Raw genomic sequence first — 22251 nt, forward strand, 5'->3', positions numbered from 1 at the left:
TACAGAAATGTATTTAATTCTTCTGGTTTGTAATATGGTACCCTCTCAGCTGCAGTGTAGAAGTCAAAAGCTTGCTTGTTCGGTTGAGGACAAGGAAGTTTCCCTACTGCTTTAATAGATACGTTTCAGCGTACTGATTCATAGGCCACAGTGAAACTGCCAGCCTCTTTGAGTGAGGAGGAGAAACAGAGAGGAACAATTCATTAACCGTGACTTTGGGTGTCACCCACTGATGACATCACCAGCTTCTCCATGCAGTTTGACCATTGCTATAATGCAGGGCTGGCCATAGCCTTTAGGAATTTCAATTTGAAACAACACAAATAAATGATTAACCAGAAATAATTTTTGCTCCATACCAGAAAGTTTTAAAGCACAATGTCTGGTCATCCATCTATGAGTTGAAGCTGAAATTAAGTCGAGTCATGTAATAAGACTATGATACAAAACAGAAAAGTAAGTTAACTCCAGAATTTCTAATAAGAAGCAATATTGTAGTTTTTTGACTGGTCACTAATCTAAACCCAATTAAGGTCTTAAATTTAAAGGGAATGTAAATAAAACCACAATTAGTGCATGATTGCAGATGTCTGTTCTACATTGTGTTTGTTCAGTTCTCCATGAAATGCTAAAAGGTTTGCAATCTTTCCATCAAAAAGCCTCTCCAGAACAACATGCTCAATGTTGAGTTTATGGCACCCAGTTTCAGTTCTACTCACTTGACTGTCTTGTTGTTGTCATCCTTTGTTCATTTTAAAGAGTACTGAGACTTCTTGATGCCTTATTTGACTTTAGAGCACTTTTATGTTTCCTTTATTGATCCTGTGTGAGGTACTTCTTTAATCTGCTCAGTTATATTAAAGTGAGTAGTAACATTTTTCTTGGTCAATCTTCAACTTCACTTCTTTAACTCATCAAATATTTTTTTGTTTCTACAGCACAGAATACACAGCAAAAACCTTTCTGCATTTCCACATCACTCCAATAAATGGCACTGTACTCTGCTTTGGAAACTGCACACCTTTACATGCACGATTTGTATTATTTTGTTGAAGAAGAAAAGCCACCTTGATCCACCAGCAAAAAAGTTGGCATAAGAACTGGAATCAGTTAGAAGTGAATTGATATTGTGTACAAATTAGAGAAAGAGTAATAAAAAGTGGAACAACAAATAAAAAGATCAATAATTACGCAGGTGCAAGAATAACTACAGCTTGAGTGAAAGGATTAAATAATTGCCTAGAGGGTGGCTTAAGAAATTGCATAAACTGCAATAGTGTATAAAAAGAAAAGCCCCCCTATTAAAACATCCCTTCCCTACTTGGCTTTTATTATGCAACTACAGAATGTTTAATTCGTAGTATATATCATAGTACAACAAATAGGCAAGCTTAATAAACATTTCTAAGTATTAGGGTTAAAATGTTTTGCTGAATGTCACTAGAAATATTAAGATAAGAAACAGGGCAATATAATCATAAAGAGAAAATGTCTAGTATACAGTATGTAACAGTTTTAGGATAACAGCAAAAAAAAGTGTTTCTTATTAAGAGTTATTTATAATGGTAATTGCTAAGCACATCATTGAACTGCCCAAAAGGTTGTAGCCAGAGTTTCCTTTTAGAGTGAATTGGGAAAAAAAGTTGACAAAAATTTTAAAAAGGGTTGTTGAGTTAAATTAATTCCACTTTTAAAACAGGAGAGCATAATGTCAATGACAGTGATCAAAGATTTTACAACTTTTTATTATGTATACTGAATTGTGAGATTAAGATTGTATATTATTAGTTGATAGCTAGGAAGGAAGACATATTTTATTCCTCTTATAAACAGCACTTATTGTGTATTCAAATGTTATTATATTTCATTTTATTAACTGCTTAAATAAAAAATGATAAGCATTTTCACAGTTATCTGGGGCCTCATGTATAAAATGTTGCGTAAGAACGTTTCCACGTTCAAATCACGATGTATAAAACCTAAACTTGGTGTAAAGCCAAGCACATTTCCGCGGTAGCTCATACCCTGTCATACGCAAGTTCTCTGCTCAGTTTTGCAGACTGCCGGCACCCAGTGTCAAAGCAGTGCTACTGTTCCTGTGTGGTTATCCTTTCTTTTTTAGATCCACATCCTTGATGCGGCTTTATAAATACACAGAAATTAACCGCATGTTGTTTATTAATTTAATACATCTGATTGTAATTAACCTGTAACAATATAATGGTCCACGGAATGGTGAAACTATTCTAAATACCATAACTGCTTTAGCGTTGTTACTCTCACTGCACCTTCTTCTTCTTCTTTCAGCTGCTTCCGTTAGGGGTTGCCACATCGGATCATCTTTTTCCATATTACTCTCACTGCACCACTCGGAGTATTTATCCCACTGTATCTGAGTGTGAATCACAGCTGTACAGCAGCTGATCTGAAATAGAATTATCGGTACACAGCATCAAGCACATGATGCCTCAGCCAAGCTGTCTATTGAACTGCTCTCATATGACAAATGCTGCAGAGCCTTTCCTGTACGGACCTCTCAGTTCAGAAACAGTTTCATCCCAGAAACTCTAAACGCACTCAATCAGTCCATCAAGTGCTCCTTTTAGAACTGTTTGTACTTATAAGTACAATTACCTCACTGTAAACTTGCAATACAGTTACAATGTTGCACAGCCTGAGCCACTTTATAAAGCGCATATTTACATATGATGACAATATAATTTTTAAGATGAAATGCAGCAAAATATGTTTATTATATTATACAGATAAAACTTTAACTTTAACTACACGGTACCGCAGTGCTAGTGAGCCCCTGGCGCTCCGTTCACGGATTGTTCCTGCCTTGCACTGTATTCTTGCTGGTGCTGATGCAATACTGGAAGGATAGATGGATAGAATAATTAAAAACATACTATGAAGATATTTCGATGTTCTTTAAAAGTTTTGAAGAATCTGCGTTCTAAGCTTACAGATGGCTTAACGTCTATTACAGAGCTGATTGTGTGGTGATTGGGTATTTGGAGAAAGAAAAGTAACGACAGGAATTGGAGGTTAGTACGTTTGAAAGAGACAGTACTGCTACAATAAAGTATTTCATCGATGATCGCACATGGCGCAGCAAGCATCTTGTGTGAGACATGAACAATCACTGCGCCACTGTGTTCCCATGTTTAATAACATGCTTTAACTCCTATCATCATGAAAATTATATCACGTATACATCTCAGTATTTTAATTATTCAGAGAGCTGTAATATCACGAATGTAATGGATTCTGTGTCCTGTCGGAGGAAGAGAAAGCCCGGAAGCACGTAGTGATTCACACACATAGAGCACATAGAAAGTTGACATTTCATGCTTTTTCCCCACTGTGTGCCTTTTTTTTCTCTGTACCCTAATAAGCTTTCATATGACACTCAGACGGTGGGCTACGACTCGCCTTTTTACGGCGACTTTAATATCTGACAATTTCTTTTTTATTTTAGGCACTGTGCGACTTCGTGAACGTGAGCTTTCGAGTTTCTCCGACACGCTATGTCACTCGATTAACTACCTTATGTTGTTTATACAACTGTTTAAACCAACAAATAGTACGTTTTTCCTTGCCTCCACTTGGTATTCGCTGAAATTCTTCTGTTTTCTCTCTTTCTTTTGCCATTGCCTTTTCACAGAAGGCTAAGCATAAGGGCTATTTATATTGATTTTCATTTTCAATGAGGCGTAATTCTGGGAGGAGTTGGGGCGGGACAGCAGGCACGTGCACGTGCGTTACTTTTCACACTGACCGGGATTTATGGAGCGGAAGAACGTGGAAGATAGCGTTCGCACAGATTTATGCATCTGGATTTTTTTGTGCGTAAGTACATTTCCACTTTTGTGCTTACGTCATGTTATAGTGCGAATTCTACGCACAGCGTTATGCATGAGGCCCCTGGTCTCTACCCTACACTTTGTAGGAGTCAATGTAGGAGTTTGTCTGAAAGGTGAAGTAGTGCACTAGGATGAAAGATAAGAATAGTGCTTAGAATATGAGTGGGGAAACCTCCAGAATTCTGACTGTTTATGATACTTTGGGAAATATTAATTCAGTTTCTAATAATTTTGTGATGGCAAACATTGGGGATTAACAAGGGAATAAACATTTTCGTACCTGTACATTTCTTATACCGCAATTAAGTGCATAATTGTAAACTAAAATTAGTTTTGGTTTTAAGACAGAATTACTTTGAGTTATATTAGTTCAAATCTCCTCACTTTAACTTTGATTGGTATTTAAAATTTAAACAGATCTCTTGTAAAAAGATTATATCTGACATTAATGAACATATTATGCCCTAGAATTACTGTAAGCATAATGCCCAAGAGATGAAGAGAAATCCGAAAGATATGGTCAAAATGAGTAGCAAAGTGTCAAACCCAGGAAGAAAATCAGAACTGAGTGACCAAAGCCAGGGGACAAAACAAAAGCAAACCCAGAAACAGGTTTTAAGCAAAATATAAATCATATTATTTGAATAAGAAAGTAATCCCAACTAAAGATTGCACTGACATACTATCCACCAAAAGATAAAGTGATAGACTATCCCCAATTTATATTGTAATGTTTTGTGAAGTCAGAGATGCGATGATTGTAATCACATTACCAAACTTAACATGACCTCAGTAAATAAAATGCAACAGTAGTGAATATCAGCTTTTAAATTATCGATCATACTATGAAACTGACTTTACAAATAAAAGTATACATACAAAAATCCCAAAACAAGAGAAAAATACATCTAACATGCTAATCATTTGTATTTGAGACATTTGACTATAATAATTTCCTTTTTTCTATTTTACTTGTTCTTTATAACATAGCTATTTGTCAATCATTTCAGATGTGTTTCGAGTTCCCCAGGTGAATCTTGTTTGTGTCTGACTGCTGAAGATTTTCACATGCCAAACCCTGCAACCACTGATACCTTAAATTAACTACATAAGTACAAATGAAAAATTAGAAAAGCTCTTCTCACCACTTCTGCCTTATATCATTTCATCTTGCTATCACCAAATAGAGCTAGCATCCAACAATTTAGTGCCCCAGTCCACACAACAAGGCACAATAGAAATAAACTTTTTCCCCAACAGTGTATTTATGGTGAGCTACAGTAATAATAACTCAATAAAAAATAGCTTTTCCTGACATATAAGAAAATCTTCTACAGCTTCAATGCTAAAATTGTTAGGATATGTAAATCTTGTAATTTTTTTAATATATTAGTTTTTCTTCCTACCCAAATAATGATTATTAATCCAAGGAATTAAAATATTAAGGATTTCATTTATTTCTTTTCTTATATTCCACCCATCCATTATCCAACCTGCTATATCCTAACTACAGGGTCACAGGGGTCTGCTGGAGCCAATTCCAGCCAACACAGGGCGCAAGGCAGGAAACAAACCCTGGGCAGGGTGCCAGCCCACCGCAGTTTTCTTATATTGTTACTCCTATTTGTTTAAAATTATGCTTTGAATTTTCCCAAGACCCCATTTCATTTTCTAATTGGTGTCACATTTTCTTGAGCCATTGCTAATATATAATACAAGCAAATTTCCTTTACTTTTAAATTTCAGAAACTTAACAATGAAAGATGGTAGAAAGCATTTGCCAAGTAGGAGATTTTCTCTGTTGATTGCTGGGTTTTCCTAAATGGCTTGCCTAAAATTCTGCTGAAGAATACCTGTAAAGATTTAGTGGGGTTTCCCTCTTCAGTTCCCCTTGGGTACTAAAGAGCATAGTTAAGTTCTTTTTGCTACCCTTATTTTCTGAATCAGTTCATTCTTTATCGCATCTTTAGTAATTTCTAAAGCAACAATACTACTGATTGGGTCAATTTCCATCTGTCTACTAGCTGGACACTAACCATACACATTTTAGACAGCATTATGTTTATTTTACTTTTGCTTTTGAATTGGTCGCTTAGTTACTTGATCTACACTTGACCCCCAAATTAAACTTACTGTGATTCAACCTAACAATAAAATGTAAAAACATCTAAAGGGAGTGAAAAAGTTTTACAAGCACTATATACTGTTTTTTGTTTGTTTCATGTTTATAATACTTCACTGCAATACACTATGGACGTCACCATCATGTCAATGTTGCTATAATGTTGCTATACCCAAATGGCTGGATGGCCAGAGGTGTGCGATGTGTAACTTCATCTGAGATTGTGTATAATTCTAAACAAAGCTCTGTTAATGGGTTTGTGATTGCCTTTGGATATTCTGTTATTAGACCATATACTTCAGAACTTAATTTTTATTTTTGGTTAGAATTTTGGTACGCCAAAATAGGATGAAATTCTTAGTATCAAAGTTTGGCTTGGTTAAGTCTATCATTTGGTGACAAAACTTAAAACATGTCTGCCTCCTTGTGATGACATTACAGTATCTAGTTGTTGCAGAGGATGAAAAGTAAGCGATGACCCACTGTATTTGTTGAGAATAGTAAAGGGACCTTAGTATTGACCAGGCTACTATTAGTGTAAATTGCACATTTTAATTGCCATATTCAGTTTTCAGTTTGTATTTATTTTAGAAATATGTACATTTTAAGAAATGTTGCTGGAATTGCATCTAAAAGTACTGGATTTCAGTGAGTCTTTCATACTAACCTGTACACCTTGAAATTTATGTACAGTAAAAGTAGACATACTAACAACATAGCTGCATGGCTGAAAAGGAGTTATGGGATTGTCTCTGCTTAGTGTGGGCTCTCCGAGCTAATGTCAGGTAGAATTTAACAGAGTTCTTCTCATTGACAAAGATTGGTTCCACAATAGAAAGACTGTGAACTTGAAACAGTTCAAGACAGAAGGAATGGTGAATTCTATAGTAATCTTTTCTAGAAAGACCTCATTATTCAGTGATGTCTAAGGAGCAATATAAAAATAAAGACTATGAAAGTGTAGTGATAGAAAGAGAATTTAAGTTGTGAACAATATGCTGGGGAAAACAGAAAGTGAAATAACAACAGGTGTATAGGAACAAAGCAGAGTAGGAGAAAAAATGATTAACAATAGCTACAAGGCCAAATTGAGTTGTTGCATTTTTTGTTTTAGATGTGGATGTTGCAAGTTTAAATAGGAGTTTAAAGGCTGTACAACAGTGTATTGTTTTTTTTTTTTAATAAAATTAAAATTAAAAACCCAAGTGTCAATCTTAGAAATGTAATGTGAAATTCACATAAGTGCTAATTTCAAAAGAAAATGTTTCACATAGGTACTCAGATTATGGTATAATCTTTTATGCCCTGTAAATTAGTATGTAATAGAATGCTCATAGCTATTCCTGTACAAACAGGGAGTGTTAATTAAGCCAGTTAGGAAATTGTCTCACTGTTAGACGCCTGCACTATTAGATTAGTTTACAAATAGAATATTGGCAAACAGTTTTCTGACCATCTCCTGATCTTTTCTTAAACCTTTAATGAACATATGAACATTTGAAATTATGACTGTGTGACCAAATAGAGACAGAAATGAAACAAGATAAATAAGCCTTAAAAAGAACTTTCTGTAAATAATGGCTTATACTTTTTTATAATATCAACTTTTCTTAATTTTTGTGTGAACTATTTTGCTTTGAATTTTACTAAAACTTTTAAAACAAAGATACTTGCACTGTGGAATTATTTGAACATGCATCGCAGTGTTGTCTGAATTGTTCTATGAAGTAAGCTAAAGTTGCAGAACCTTGCAAATTTTGGACAAATGTAGCTACAAGTACAATTACAATACTACACTTACCTAAAGGATTATTAGGAACACCTGTTCAATTTCTCATTAATGCAATTATCTAATCAACCAATCACATGGCAGTTGCTTCAATACATTTAGGGGTGTGGTCCTGGTCAAGACAATCTCCTGAACTGCAAACTGAATGTCAGAATGGGAAAGAAAGGTGATTTAAGCAATTTTGAGCGGGGCATGGTTGTTGGTGCCAGACGGGCCGGTCTGAGTATTTCACAATCTGCTCAGTTACTGGGATTTTCATGCACAACCATGTCTAGGGTTTACAAAGAATGGTGTGAAAAGGGAAAAACATCCAGTATGCGGCAGTCCTGTGGGCGAAAATGCCTTGTTGATGCTAGAAGTCAGAGGAGAATGGGCCAACTGATTCAAGCTGATAGAAGAGCAACTTTGACTGAAATAACCACTCGTTACAACCGAGGTATGCAGCAAAGCATTTGTGAAGCCACAACACGCACAACCTTGAGGCGGATGGGCTACAACAGCAGAAGACCCCACCGGGTACCACTCATCTCCACTACAAATAGGAAAAAGAGGCTACAATTTGCATGAGCTCACCAAAATTGGACAGTTGAAGACTGGAAAAATGTTGCCTGGTCTGATGAGTCTCGATTTCTGTTGAGACATTCAAATGGTAGAGTCAGAATTTGGCGTAAACAGAATGAGAACATGGATCCATCATGCCTTGTTACCACTGTGCAGGCTGGTGGTGGTGGTGTAATGGTGTGGGGGATCTTTTCTTGGCACACTTTAGGCCCCTTAGTGCCAATTGGGCATCGTTTAAATTCCACGGGCTACCTGAGCTTTGTTTCTGACCATGTCCATCCCTTCATGACCACCATGTACCCATCCTCTGATGGCTACTTCCAGCAGGATAATGCACCATGTCACAAAGCTCGAATCATTTCAAATTGGTTTCTTGAACATGACAATGAGTTCACTGTACTAAAATGGCCCCCACAGTCACCAGATCTCAACCCAATAGAGCATCTTTGGGATGTGGTGGAATGGGAGATTCGTGCCCTGGATGTGCATCCCACAAATCTCCATCAACTGCAAGATGCTATCCTATGAATATGGGCCAACATTTCTAAAGAATGCTTTCAGCACCTTGTTGAATCAATGCCACATAGAATTAAGGCAGTTCTGAAGGGGGTCAAACACCATATTAGTATGGTGTTCCTAATAATCCTTTAGGTGAGTGTATAATATGGTACAATATATATTTTCTGTGTGTGTTGTTACAATATTTTAAGGTGACTTAAACAGAGTGCCTCACAAATATCTACATAGGCTTATTGATGTAGTCAATAACTTTTTCATTATAGTGGGGCTGGGCAGGGTTGACAGATGGTTGAGTTTACTACTAAATTGGGCTAGTTAGAAGATACTGGAGCATATAAAATTATCAATTAGGTGGGATGCATTTTCTGGATTTCTTAGAAAATATATCCAGCTGTAATAAAATCTGGAAATTTGAAACAAATTGTTGTTCCGGCTGGAATGGATGGTTTCTTACTTGGCCAGGAGGTGTTTATAAACATAGGATAATGGTGGACAGGCATTCTGTATGGGTTAGTTAGTGGTACTTTTGCTGGTTAGGTGGCCATTATAACAGAAGGACAAATGGAGACTGCCTCCTGGTGACATTTGTTCCCTCAGAATGCTGTTTGGCAGTATCTCTCTGGCATAGTTCCCATTTGGACACTCACAGAGCTGCGTGGAAGTTGTAGTTTTGTTGGGTAGCCCTGTTCGGGTCTTCGAGTTCTACTAGAGGAAGGCACTGTGGGAAGACTCCCCTGTCATGGATAGGTTCCGCCTAACCGGGAATCGCTTCCAGGTGATAATCTTGTTGCACCAGATGTACTCCTGGGTTTGGGTTGAAAAGGACTGCTCCATCATGCCCGGGGGCGTCAGAGCTTGGAGGAGGTGGACAATGGAGGTGAGCAATACTTGCTGGAGAGAAGTACAGGAGGACTAGAAGAAAAATAAAGGTATTTAAACTGCAACTTTGAGTTTGATTTTGAAAGAAAACCTGTGAAAGGTATTTTTATACAATAAAAGTCTTATTTGAACCTGGGACTGATGCCGGTATCGTTGTGTCTGAGGTTTGGGAGGTCTGTTGAAGTCAACTGTTTTATAATGAATTTGGAGAACAGAGTAAAAGTGTCAGCAAAAAAAAAAACATTGGGGCGGTCTTGGTGTTGGGAATGTCCATAAAACAACAACATTTAATTAAATAGTACATTTTAATACAAATGATGCTTTACAAGATGAAGAAAGAAAAGTTTATAAAAAATGAAAATATAAAACTAAAAATAAGATTAGGCAATATTAAATAACAAAGAATAAAGTACGGTCCAATGGCCAGGAGGACAAAAACAAGAAACATAAAAATAGCACAGAGGTAGCATGTGCAAGATGTGGTGGGGCAGCAGATGAAAAAGACTGCAGGAAATCTTGAAAAATATAATGCATATTTGAACCCATGTCTAAGAAAATAACAAGATGCCTCAAATTCAGGTCAACCCAAAAGACACCATCATTGTTCATAGCTCTAAAACATCTGTTCAGCCCTTGTTGAAGTAAATGAGGAGGACAGCAACACTGTATAAAGGAAATAAAATCCTAAACAGGTCAGTTTGATAAAAATGAGTGCTGACCAAAATGAAAAGAAGAAACTTAATAACATAAGAAAAAAAAGTCTGAAAGGTAAGATATATGTGCAAGCAAGAGACTGAATCTTAGATTCTTTAAAAATGTCCAGGAAAAAAGAAAATGAAAAGTAAATAATTTTTTCAATGTACTTACAACCATATTTATGCTGTAGCTTAGTTTATAATATATGAATGTCTGTGTACAGTGTAAAAGATAGCCTGGCCACAGACAGACACGACACCAATGTCCAAATCACACGTTTTTATTTACACTATGTACAATACAGGTTCCACCAACTCACAGACGACTATTCAGTCCCTTTCCTCTCTTCGGTTGCCTCCACTCCTCTCTTGCAAGCTCCGTCTTCCTCCTCCCGACTCCAGCTTCTTGAATGGACTGAGGTGGCCCCTTTTATAATGCCCCGGATGTGCTCCAGGTGCTATGAGATGGTCTTCCGGCAGCACTTCCTGGTGTGGTGGAAGTGTTGCCCTTTCACCCGGAAGCACTCCAGGCGTACACCGTTCCTGGAGCGGCAGCACTTCCTGGTGTGGTGGAAGTGCTGTCCTCAAGGGCTCGGGAACCATCCAGGTGCTCCCTGGGGTTGGCCACGGACCCCCACAGGGTTGCGCTTCCCAGCTACGTATCCGTGGTCCTTGATGGAAATCAGGGGGGCTGCCCTCTTGCACCCAGGTGAAATATTGCCCCTCTCCCGGTCCTTCCCTGCTCCAAGCATCCCGGTGGGGCAAGGTCCCTGGTCATCTTCCACAACAGTAAGAAAGTTAATGACAAGGGGTTTTGCAAGCTGTAAGGACTCTACATAACAGAGCAGAGCACCATGCAAATTGAGTACCACTTGGAAACATTACCAGTGTTAAAGGAACTTTAAATGTGGTAAAAACGGTGGGATTAATTTATACACCCATAAAATATGTTGTTTTTGATCTGCATATAAGTTTTCTTCTTTTGTTTCTATTCCATATATTATGATCAAAAGGAAAAAATGCATCATTTATTGGGTTGGTTTTTAGTGCCAGTGTGTGTTTTCTGTTGTTTTCGTCTTTGAAGTTTGTCCCGTATGAAGAACTACTGCAGCACATTTGTTTTCCCATTGCTGCGCACAACTATGTGCTTTTTCAAAGTATTCTTTACTGAATACTTATTTTCGCCTTAATTCATAAATCAGTCTCACATTTCAAGACACCCTTTTCACTGCTCAGTTTCTGCATTTTTAATTCTAACTTGTAACCTTCAGCCACTGCATATTTTAGCTCATTCTTCTTCAAATTCAAGGACTTCAGATTCTGCATTACAAATCTGTACTGATTTATATTGAATTCCCAGTTCATGTAATTGCAGCTGTAGACATTTTGATGTGTTCTCACACTGAAACATTAATCTGTGAGCAGATTAATTCACAGAAGGTGAATAGATAGATAGATAGATACTTTATTAATCCCAAGAATACATACCCAAATACATGAAAAAATGGGTTTGATTTATTTTCCTGTATTTGTTTACCAGTTAAAACCTAAGAATTGGGGTAAATACACTTGCATACTAATAAAACTATATGAACTCCAAAACATATATGTATTTTGACAAAAATTGATTCTTTATCTTGTTTCTAAATGAGGCTCAACAGTATAACTATAGACAGTGTACCACAAAGACATTTGTTTTAGAGAATAAAATGATAAGTATAGACTGCCTGTTTTTCAAAATATAGCATGTTGCATCATGGTCTACACCAAGAGTTCCCAAACTTTTTTCGGCCGCAGACCCTTTTACCAAAACTTTTAAAACAGTCGACCCCCTAGTCATTTACTTTACTTACTCAAATGAATAAATTTGTACAGTACTCGATATTAAATATTTCACTACATATCAAACTTTTCATTTTAATCACTTGTAATTAATGACTGAAAAAGATAAAAGGAATACGGAATATGGCATTATCTTCTGCAACATTTAACATTGAAACCTGCACTAATGAAAATTAAAGCAAAAAAATACGAGCAGGGTTTTTTTACATTTTTGACATTTATGAAATAAATATGTAAATTCAAAATAAGTACAAATAGTCCAAGCTGTACTGTCTGCATTTCTTTTTTGGTTCAGTCATATTATTATTTGAAGAAATAAAAACTTTTATTAGCAAACAATTTTGACAGCCCCTGTGATAAAAAAAAATCAAACAATAAAGTATGTACTTACTTGAAACAGAAGATTTTTGTTCAAACTCGAATAAATAAACTGTGTCCTCTGATTTTCTTTTTCGTAGTACTGCTCCTCAATAAATAATTATATTCAAAGTTCAAATCACAAATAAGTACGTCACATCAAACAAACCAATTTATAGTGTTTTATGAAAGCATGACCCTACAAGACTGATAGATTCTGCTAATATTGAATATCCGTTGTTTTGTCCCACCGCGAGCAAGTGCAGACATGCAACAGTTTTTCATGTCCACACTTGCTTTGCTGCGTTCAATAAGACAATGCACAGACATGTTTGTGCTACATGTATTTTTATGCATTCTTACATGTGACTCTTTTAATGACACATTTTACCTTTTCGTTCGCAAGCTTGGTATGTAGTGTGTTTTTATCAAAAAAGTGTTTTTTTTTAATTATTTTACTTCTTAATTAGGTAATTGGAATCATAGATATTTTGAAGTAGCAAACAAATTGCAGTAGTAAGGGGGTCTATTTTTGCTGTCATCGACCCCCAAATTTTTTTATTGAAACTATCGACTCCTAGAATATTCAAATCGACCCCAGGGGGTCGATATTGACCACTTTGGGAACTCTTGGTCTACACAGTGTAAAAAATAACTTTTTGAACTGTTTTTGTACATATTTCACTCACTGAACCCTTTCAATTCAGTTTTAGAGATCTGTAGGCCAACGTCTATCTTGGCAGCATTAAACACAAGGCATGAATTAAACCAGGGATGGCATGCAAGTTAGTCACAGAACATCCTGAAATACATATAACAAGGCAGTTTAGGGCCGCTAGTCAAAATTAATAGCACTGTGACCAGGCAAAGGATCTCAGTCTTCAGGATCTAACCACTATTTACAGTATACAGTATTTCATTGGTACTGTAAGTTCACTGCTGAAAGTTTCAGAATGAGCACAAGAAAGCAAAGGGTCTCTGAGTTTTTAATTTGACCTTTGTCCCCTCATTTGATCACCACTTCATTTAAACACTTAAAAACCAGACTTGAATGACTAATGACCAGCATAAGTTGATCTGCCCTTTGGTCTTCTCCTGCCACACACATTATAAACCTCTTTATGTTCTCTTTTCAGGTATATGGGTGACTTTGTCTGCATCTCCTAGCAGTTATGTGAAGATAGGAAACTCCCTCAACCTGATTTGCACACACAGTGGGAACAAAATCTTTCACTCTACACTCACCTTCATCTTTTTAAGAAATAATGAGACTATTAAGAGCAGCAGTGACTCTAAAGTATTAACTATTAATCAGTTTAATGAAAGCCACACTGGAAGCTACAAGTGTGGTGTAGAATCAGCAGGAGGAGGAAAAACCTACAGCAATGAGATAGAGATTAAAGTACAAGGTAGGCAGAAATAATTCCAGATAAGTATGTGGAGATATAAAACAACTGCATTCAGTTTGATTTTCGTATTGTTAAATCATAAACAAAAATTAAATTAGCATTTCTAGTGTCTTTCTCCACTTCATCTAATAATCTAAACTGATGTTGCTTTTATTATGGTTTTTAGCCTGTAATAATGTATGCTGATTTGTGCTAAATGTAATCATTTAACTACTGTTTAATAGTATATGTAATTTTATTTTTGTGTAATTCTTTCAAACAAGAATTGGTAGCTTTTTTTCCACTTTATCAGACATATCTTCTAGGACTCCATATCTTGTGTATTCTTTTAGTACTCTTCTTTAGCCAAGGTTTCTTTATACATTAAATACTGAAGTAAAGCATTTTTTTACTGAATTAAACATTGGCTGTTAATACTTAAACACAAATATAATTTTGATCCATTTATAAGTTGTGGTTGTAAAATCATGTTTTATCCTATAGTGAAAATTAAGTACATTTGTGTTAAATGATGATTTTAGATGATTCCCAAGAAGTGATGCACAAAGAAAACTCCAATTTATACTAAAAGGACTACATTTCTTAGGAAGCTGTACGAGGTTGTTATTGGGTTTTTAGTGTTTTATCTATCCATATTTTACACTTTGATCTTTAATATGGAAGATAAAGTATCTCTCAGTTACTAATATTTGGCATACAAAATGCCAAATTGAATTAAAAAAATATAACAATATATGTAAAATACATTTCAAAATTATATAAATCTTTAATTATATTAATACAATATCTAAAATGTATTAATTTAATAAAATATGTTGACATTTTTATACAAGCACAAATAAAATGTATACTTTACGTGCTACTGATAAAATCTATTTTCTAGCCCAAAACCTTTTTATATTGTTATATTTTAAAATACTATGCAATTAGTTTGTAAGCACTCCTCAACTTTCAACCTTTGATGATTTGCTTCTGACAATAAAAGTAATTCATCCAATAAATATTGCCAATTACAGCAGAATAAATAACAGGGAATAATTAGGTTGTCTTCATCAGCATGCTAGATCAACTCTATTTAAATTAATGCTTTCCCTCCACAAAATTGTGATGTGATCAGATTAAGTATCTAATTATTGAATGTTATACAATTGTGAGTATTCCACATTATTATTACTGCCATAAAAAGGGCTGTGTGTACTTGTGCAGTTTTATTTGAATGTACACTGCACATTTAATGATACTGCAAAACTGTGTCCATTAAGGTATGAAAGTTTTTTTTATTTGTTAATCCCCAATGGGAAATTGCCTTTTCTCGTGACCTTTGGAGGTCACAGTGTAAGGTCAGCCATTGTACAGCACCCCTGAAACAAATTTCAGGTTGAAGGCCTTGTAACAAAATAAATATATTTTTACATAATACAATGATTCATTTTCCAAAAACAACACAAATACATAGAACATTCAGTAAACATAACTCAATTAATATTTTCAATTATCCAGTTATTTAAATAACAGTTAGCATATAAGGGGTGGCACTGTTGCCTCGCTGTAAGGAGTCCTAGGTTCATGTCCCATGACCTCCCTGCATAGAGTTTACATACTCTCCCCATGCCTGTGTGGGTTTCCTCTCTGTGCTCCAGTTTCCTTCTGCACACCAAAAACATGAGGCTAGATGGGTTGGCGATACTAAATTGCCGCTAGTGTGTGGTTGGGGTGTATGTGTGTTTGTGTGTTAGCTGCATGATGGACTCTCTTTAATTTCTATATGTATATTGAGGTACACACAGTATGTTTACCACATAATGCAAGAATGTTTCTGACATTGAAAGAAATAAGCATAGTCAGTTAGTCAGTCATTGTCCAACCCGCTATATCCTAACACAAGGTCATGGGGGTCTGATGGAGCCAATCCCAGCCAGTACAAGGCGCAAGGCAGGAACAAACCCCGGGCAGGGCGCCAGCTCACTGAAGGGCACACACACACACATCCACACACCAAGCACACACTAGGGACAATTTAGGATTGCTAGTGCACCTAACCTGCATGTCTTTGGACTATCGGAGGAAACCGGAGCACCCGGAGGAAAGCCACGCAGACACGGGGAGAACATGCAAACTCCAAACAGGGAGGACCCAGGAAGCGTACCAAGGTCTCCTCACTACGAGGCAGCAGCGCTACTACTGCACCACCGTGCCTCCCAAAATAAGCATATTACATTCTTAAAGCTTAAAAATAGCAAATTTGAACTTTCTAGTCACATTATTTTGGACAGCATTCTTGTGCCTCACTACTGAAAAAGTTACAGAGAAAAGCAATGGCAGGTTTTTCAGATTTCTCGAATTTTTGGAAACATCTTCTTATTGTGTGATATTCAGACAAAAAAGGTTCACTTGGGTCCCATCAGACATGGGACTTTCTACCACATATCTGCAGTGTCCTAGAAGTGACATTATGCAGTTTTTCAGGTGGTCTTTCCTCCTGACCCTTCTTCTATTATTGCCCATTTTGTGGAATATTTTCCAGATTGATAATCAGCCAGTGACTTCCCAGTTGGTCTTGTAGATTCCATAAGAAGTGACCTTGTATTGTAGTTTACTTTTTCCACTTCTGTGCAATAATGCACTGAGCTTTAAAAGGAAGTTCATGGTATTTACGATAGTTTTGTATGTTTCCTTCTCACATTGTTAACTTTCTTAGAAAGCTTTTTTGCCTTCATTTTAAATCTATCTTTTGAATGAGGAGGACCTTGCAGAGTAAAAAGGATTTTGTCCTCTTTGATTAATGTAAAGCAAGTAAGTCACTTAGGTGAAGTTCATCATTACATTGAGTGACTTGGTGTGAAAGCAGATAGCATTTAACAAAATTTAAGCACAGGGCACCTGTCCATTGCACAACTACTTATGCATACATTTACGCTAATACAGGGACATTTTGCAATTATCGTTTAACCTAAACTGCACATAATTGAGAATTTGAGGAAATGCCTTAGTAACCTGAGAAACTGCCATGAATAAATCTATCAGCCAGATAATATACTATATATAAAACATATGATTCTTGTCATGGTAATCAGGTGTCTTTTCTTTCTCTCCAGAGATCCGTCTCCCAGTTATATTAGTCGCTGGTGGACTTGGTCTGTTTTTACTGATACTTCTGCCATTCCTCATTGTATACCACAGGACTCGGGGTGAGTGGACAGTATTTATTCTCATATTTAACTGACGGTCACTGTTTGTATTTTAGTATTTCCTTTTCACAGCAAGTGCAAGAAAGACTGAAAAAATGGTGCAAAATGTGTCAGTGAAAAAGTGTTTGGAGGGTAAGAACACCTGGGAAAACAGAGGGAAAAGAGAATTTTAGTAAATCGGTTGAAAGGGAGTTTCTTGCACGAAATGAACATGTGATGATGATCATTATTGGTACTAATGAAAATAGAAATATTTTTAAAGGTTTACTTTTTTTTACTGTAGGTTTGCCATGCAGCGGGAGTAAGAGTGCCAGGTGAGTCTTCCTAATGTCTGCAAGTAGAAATTTATATTAAAAGAGGCCAGTGCATTAATTCTACCCAACCAAATATGGAAAGATTTTTTCTTTTCTTTATAGCTATAAATTACTGAGACTACTAAAGCTTATCTTTAAATATAACTTTTACAGAGGTGAAACATTAGCAATGTAAACATTTTGATTCAGGACTTTATGTCTACTTTGTTATAAGAAAATCCTCATAAATACGCTCACTATAAATGATTAGTAGTATACACCTCTCAGTGTTCTTTTTTTTACATGTATGTGTTGAAACTCATTGGGTAATGAGTAAGAACGCCTTGGTAGCGCTGCTGTTTTCCTTTAGTATGTTCTGCAATTCATTTTCACATATTTAGTCAGTCGATTTTCCCATCTATTGTTTTATAGATTTTCATTTTGCTACAGTTAGTCTATATTTGATGCTCCTTTTTTATCTTACCTCTTTGGAAAGTAGGGTAAAATAAAAAAAAAATCTTTGTAGACTGCTGATAGAGTTCCACACAAGCCTCAGTGACATGTCAAATTAACTTTTATTTTTCATACCAGGCTAGATCTAATCATTAAAATGGTTAATTAAAGCATATTCTGAACAGCATTGTGGTGCAGCCTTTAGGTGTGCAGCCCTGTAGCAGTGCATACAGGCCACTTTCTCACCAGTCAAAATAGGTTTAAGCAAATTCATGGTTAGATATGGAATTTCACTGAAATACAAGATAACATTTATATGAATATATGAATGTGAGATGGTTTATGAATAAAAATATCCATATGATTGCTTAGTAAATGAGTTTATGTTGTTTGTTTCCAATTTAATTTGAGAATATGAGTTGACCTGCCTGACTCTCAAATCATATTTAGTGTTAACTGCATCAGTGATGCCGGTATCAGCATCTGACCACCCATGACTATGATTTGAAAGAAATGGGATTAAGAATGTTCAATGTCCAATTGTGCTCTTTATTTTAAATAAGGAAAGTATTTTCAACTTCTCTCTAAACACAAAATTCTTTGTGTTTGCATCTTTCCTAAATGGGGGTCTCATTTTGATTCTTTCTTGATAGATTGGTCATTGGACCAAATAATACAAAAAAAAAATTCATAACACACCATCCTTAATGTATTATGAAGATGTTGCGCCTTAAATCAACATTCTGTTTTTTATTTTGTGTTTCTTGCAGAACACACAAGAAAGTAGCAGATACCAATACCCCTATTGGGGGTGCTGTTCAGATGGATACATTGAATACAGGAGGTGAGAGAATCAGTTTATCTTTATATATAAATCATCAAGCAGGTAAATAATACAAAAGTGAATAAAACAAAATAATGTAAACAAGTCCTGCTAGCATACATTCAACATAACAAAAGCTATGATCCATTATCACTGGAGGAGCAGAAAGCAAAAACTCCAGTTAACTAACAATGTTCCTTTGTAACACATCAATCACAGATCTATGCTAGGCCTTCTGGCTGCTACCCATCTTCTATAGAGTTTTATGTGTATATGCTTGCAAACACAACTGTATAAAGAGTATGATTAGATTAGATTAGATTGTTTTAGATTAGATTAGAAGAGAAGTTTATTTATCCCAAGGGTAAAATTTGGCTTTTTACAGAAGCTCAATAAATAAAAATAGTACATAAATATTATAACAAAGAAAAACACACAAGAATGACTAAATAGAAAGAAAATTCACTTGGCTAAAGACAAAAAGAGCAGCCACAGTCACAGTAAAGGATTAAAAAACATATTGCTGTTGGTGTAAAGGAGCCCTACTAGCATTTCTTAATACACTCTGGCTGAATGATTTTTTGGCTTAATGTCCTCAATGTTAGTGTGTCAGACAGAGAATGTGCAGCATTATTCATAATGGCACCCAGTTTTGTTTAAATTTTCTTTTCCTCTACTACATGCAAAGTGTCCAGAATGTGTTCCTTAACTGAGTTCAATGTTTTATTTAGTTTATTAGATGGACTTCTCTTAAAGTGATGTTACCAGCCCACCACACCACACTGTAGAAAATTGCAATGGCCTTCACAGAGGTGAACATGTGAAGGATATCACTACCAACATGAAAGGAGCATAGTCTCCTAAGGAAAAAAAGAGACTGCTAAGCCTTTTCTATTATAGTTCCTTTATGTTACAAGACCAGTTCAGCCTGTCATTTATGTGGATGCCCAAGTATTATAGAAATACATCACCTCTGCATCCAGTCCCTGAATAGCAACTGGGCACGGTTTGGATGGTATTGAAGGCACTAGAGAATTTAAAACATATCATACTGTCATTGCTGCCCATTTTGTCCAAATAGACGTAATCCTGGTGGAACAGGTAAATAATTGCAACTTCCCCTCCAATCTTTGTCTGATAAGCAAACTGTAGTATGTCCCTTTCATAAGAAGACTTATAGTCCAGGACCAGTCTCTCAAAGGTCTTCATGATTTTAGACGTAAGAGCCACTGGTCTGAAGTTATTAGGTGAAGAGATGCCTGCTGTCTTTGGAAATGGAACAATGCAGGATGTTTTCCACAGCAATGGCACTTTCGGAGCCTTAGTGACAGACTGAACAAGTAAAAGAGGATACCACAAACTTGGTCATCACAGGTCTTAAAAACTCAAGGAATGACTACATGTAATTTCACAGCTCTTACTGGGTGTAACCTCATCAGTTGTCTTCTCACTTGGTCAACAGTTATGGACAACCATACTGATGGTTAATAGTGGCCATACTATCTGAAGTTGTAGGAATTATTGATGCAATGCAATTGATTACAATCACTTCAGTGTCCACTTCCTTGTGAAAAAACTTTTGATTGGCTCAGATTCTCAATTGAGGAACAAAAAAATGTCCCTCTACCATGAACTCTCTGTCTGTTAAGGAAGTGGTTGCCCCATTTCTTCACTTTATAATCCCACCACAATTCACTCTCTCTAACCTCCCATCTGCCTGGTTCTATCTTTCTTTTCTGACCTCTCATATCTTCATCAAAATGGAGTTTTTGTCTCACTCTGTTCTACACTCTACATCAACTGGAATCTGAGCAGATGCAGCATTTGAAGCCCATCACAAATTACTTCCAGAAGAAAATAAATAATTAATTCCAAGATTCATAATGTTCTACAAAATTCCAGCTGTGCTAGTCTGAAGTGTACTTTAGTGTTCCTATGCCCCCATTATTTGTAAGACAGCACTTCAGGTGGCATTTTTGGACTGACTGCAAACTGGCTTTGCCCACTGTACTCATGTCCTTCAAACCTTCTATCTCTTTCATATTATTGTTCAGATACCAAATAAAAGGTCTTTTGCCCCACCGTTTCCCTAAATAGACTGAAGATATGGGCTGCATTTCTGTATCTCTCTGTCATGCTCTTTTTTGATATATCCCTAATTATCTTCCATTTTGGTGCAATTTTTGTACAGTAATTTTTTACAATGTTAAATACATGGTCCTTTTCTCAAGACGTTTTGATGGTACAAGAAAAAGATTAGCGTCCACCCAAGATGGTGAATAAGATGCGATACTGTTGTGTCTACAGTGTTACAGAGATATGGTTGAATTCAACACTGTTACTATTGTTGCTGTTTACATTTCTATTAATGATAACTTGAAGGAAGTGCCCACTTCACATTGAGAGCTCTGTGATAGAGAGAGTGGGAGCACTCAGTTCCTTGGTGTGCACCTGGCAGAAGACCTAACACGCTCTATTAACAACTCTTTTTTGACCAAAAAGGCACAGAAGTAACTCTGTTTCCCGCACCAGCTGAAGAGGGCAAGTCTTCCATCTCTGATCCTCACTATAATCTAGAGAGGAGCCAACAAAAACATCATGACCTTATTTACTTTGTGGAAAACTCTTCACAAAGGGTTTCCCACCACCAGAGCCACAAGTAAATAATTGGCACAGTACACAGTTATTCTTCTCTCTCTGTCTCTTTCTCCTCTGCTCCTCCCAGAAATCTACATCCACCTTCCACCCAACTCTGGCCTCTTATAATAACCAACCAGAAGTGCTTCTGCTGTTCCGTCCACGTGATCTGCAAGTACTTCCAGGTTAGGTGGAAACCTCATGCCATACTGCTCCTCCATGTCACAGGACCTTCTAGTGGCACCCACAGTATCTAAAAACAGAGATATAGAAATCCACGTTCCATGGTGCCCTGTGGGAATCCGGGGGACCACTGCTATCCAGTGAGCTGCCATCTAGTGTTCTGGGGCGGTGGGGGGGCAGTGCCCTAAAGAAGCTGCCTTCCACCATCCTTCTGTCTTTTGGACCTCCGGGCTGGCCCTTACAATGCTTTATAGTAACTTTGGTTCATAATGATAATCATCATTATCATGATGACAATGCTCCTGGACTATAATACTTTAATGTTACAATCCTTGACTATTGTATATCCATCCATCCATTATCCAACCTGCTATATCCTAACTGCAGGGTCGCAGGGGTCTGCTGGAGCCAGTCCCAGCCAACACAGGGCGCAAGACAGGAAACAAACTCTGGGCGCCAGCCCACCGCAGGGTGCACACCCACACACCAAGCACAATTTAACCTGCATGTCTGTGGACTTTGGGAGGAAACCGGAGTACCTGGAGGAAACCCACACAGACACGGGGAGACCATGCAAACTCCACACAGGGAGAACCTGGGAAGCGAACCCGAGTCTCCTATCTGCGAGGCAG

General features: G+C 36.7%; 1 protein-coding gene across 5 annotated transcripts in view; it reads left to right on the forward strand.

Annotated features, from left to right (window-relative positions):
* The window catches only part of LOC120519015 (Fc receptor-like protein 5), a 179476-nt gene that overhangs the window by 145226 nt on the left and 11999 nt on the right, over nt 1-22251 (forward strand). For 4 of the 5 annotated variants that reach the window (XM_039742091.1, XM_039742093.1, XM_039742095.1 and 1 more), the window contains 4 exons: nt 13770-14042; nt 17138-17230; nt 17514-17544; nt 18747-18820. In XM_039742091.1, coding sequence (XP_039598025.1) covers nt 13770-14042; nt 17138-17230; nt 17514-17544; nt 18747-18820 — 471 coding nt within the window. Of the gene's footprint in view, nt 1-943; nt 1790-13769; nt 14043-17137; nt 17231-17513; nt 17545-18746; nt 18821-22251 lie in introns of those variants that run through there. The other variant, XM_039742094.1, reaches the window with a different exon arrangement.

Source organism: Polypterus senegalus, chromosome 18 (genome assembly GCF_016835505.1).
Source record: "Polypterus senegalus isolate Bchr_013 chromosome 18, ASM1683550v1, whole genome shotgun sequence".
Classification (NCBI taxonomy): Eukaryota; Metazoa; Chordata; class Cladistia; order Polypteriformes; family Polypteridae; genus Polypterus; species Polypterus senegalus.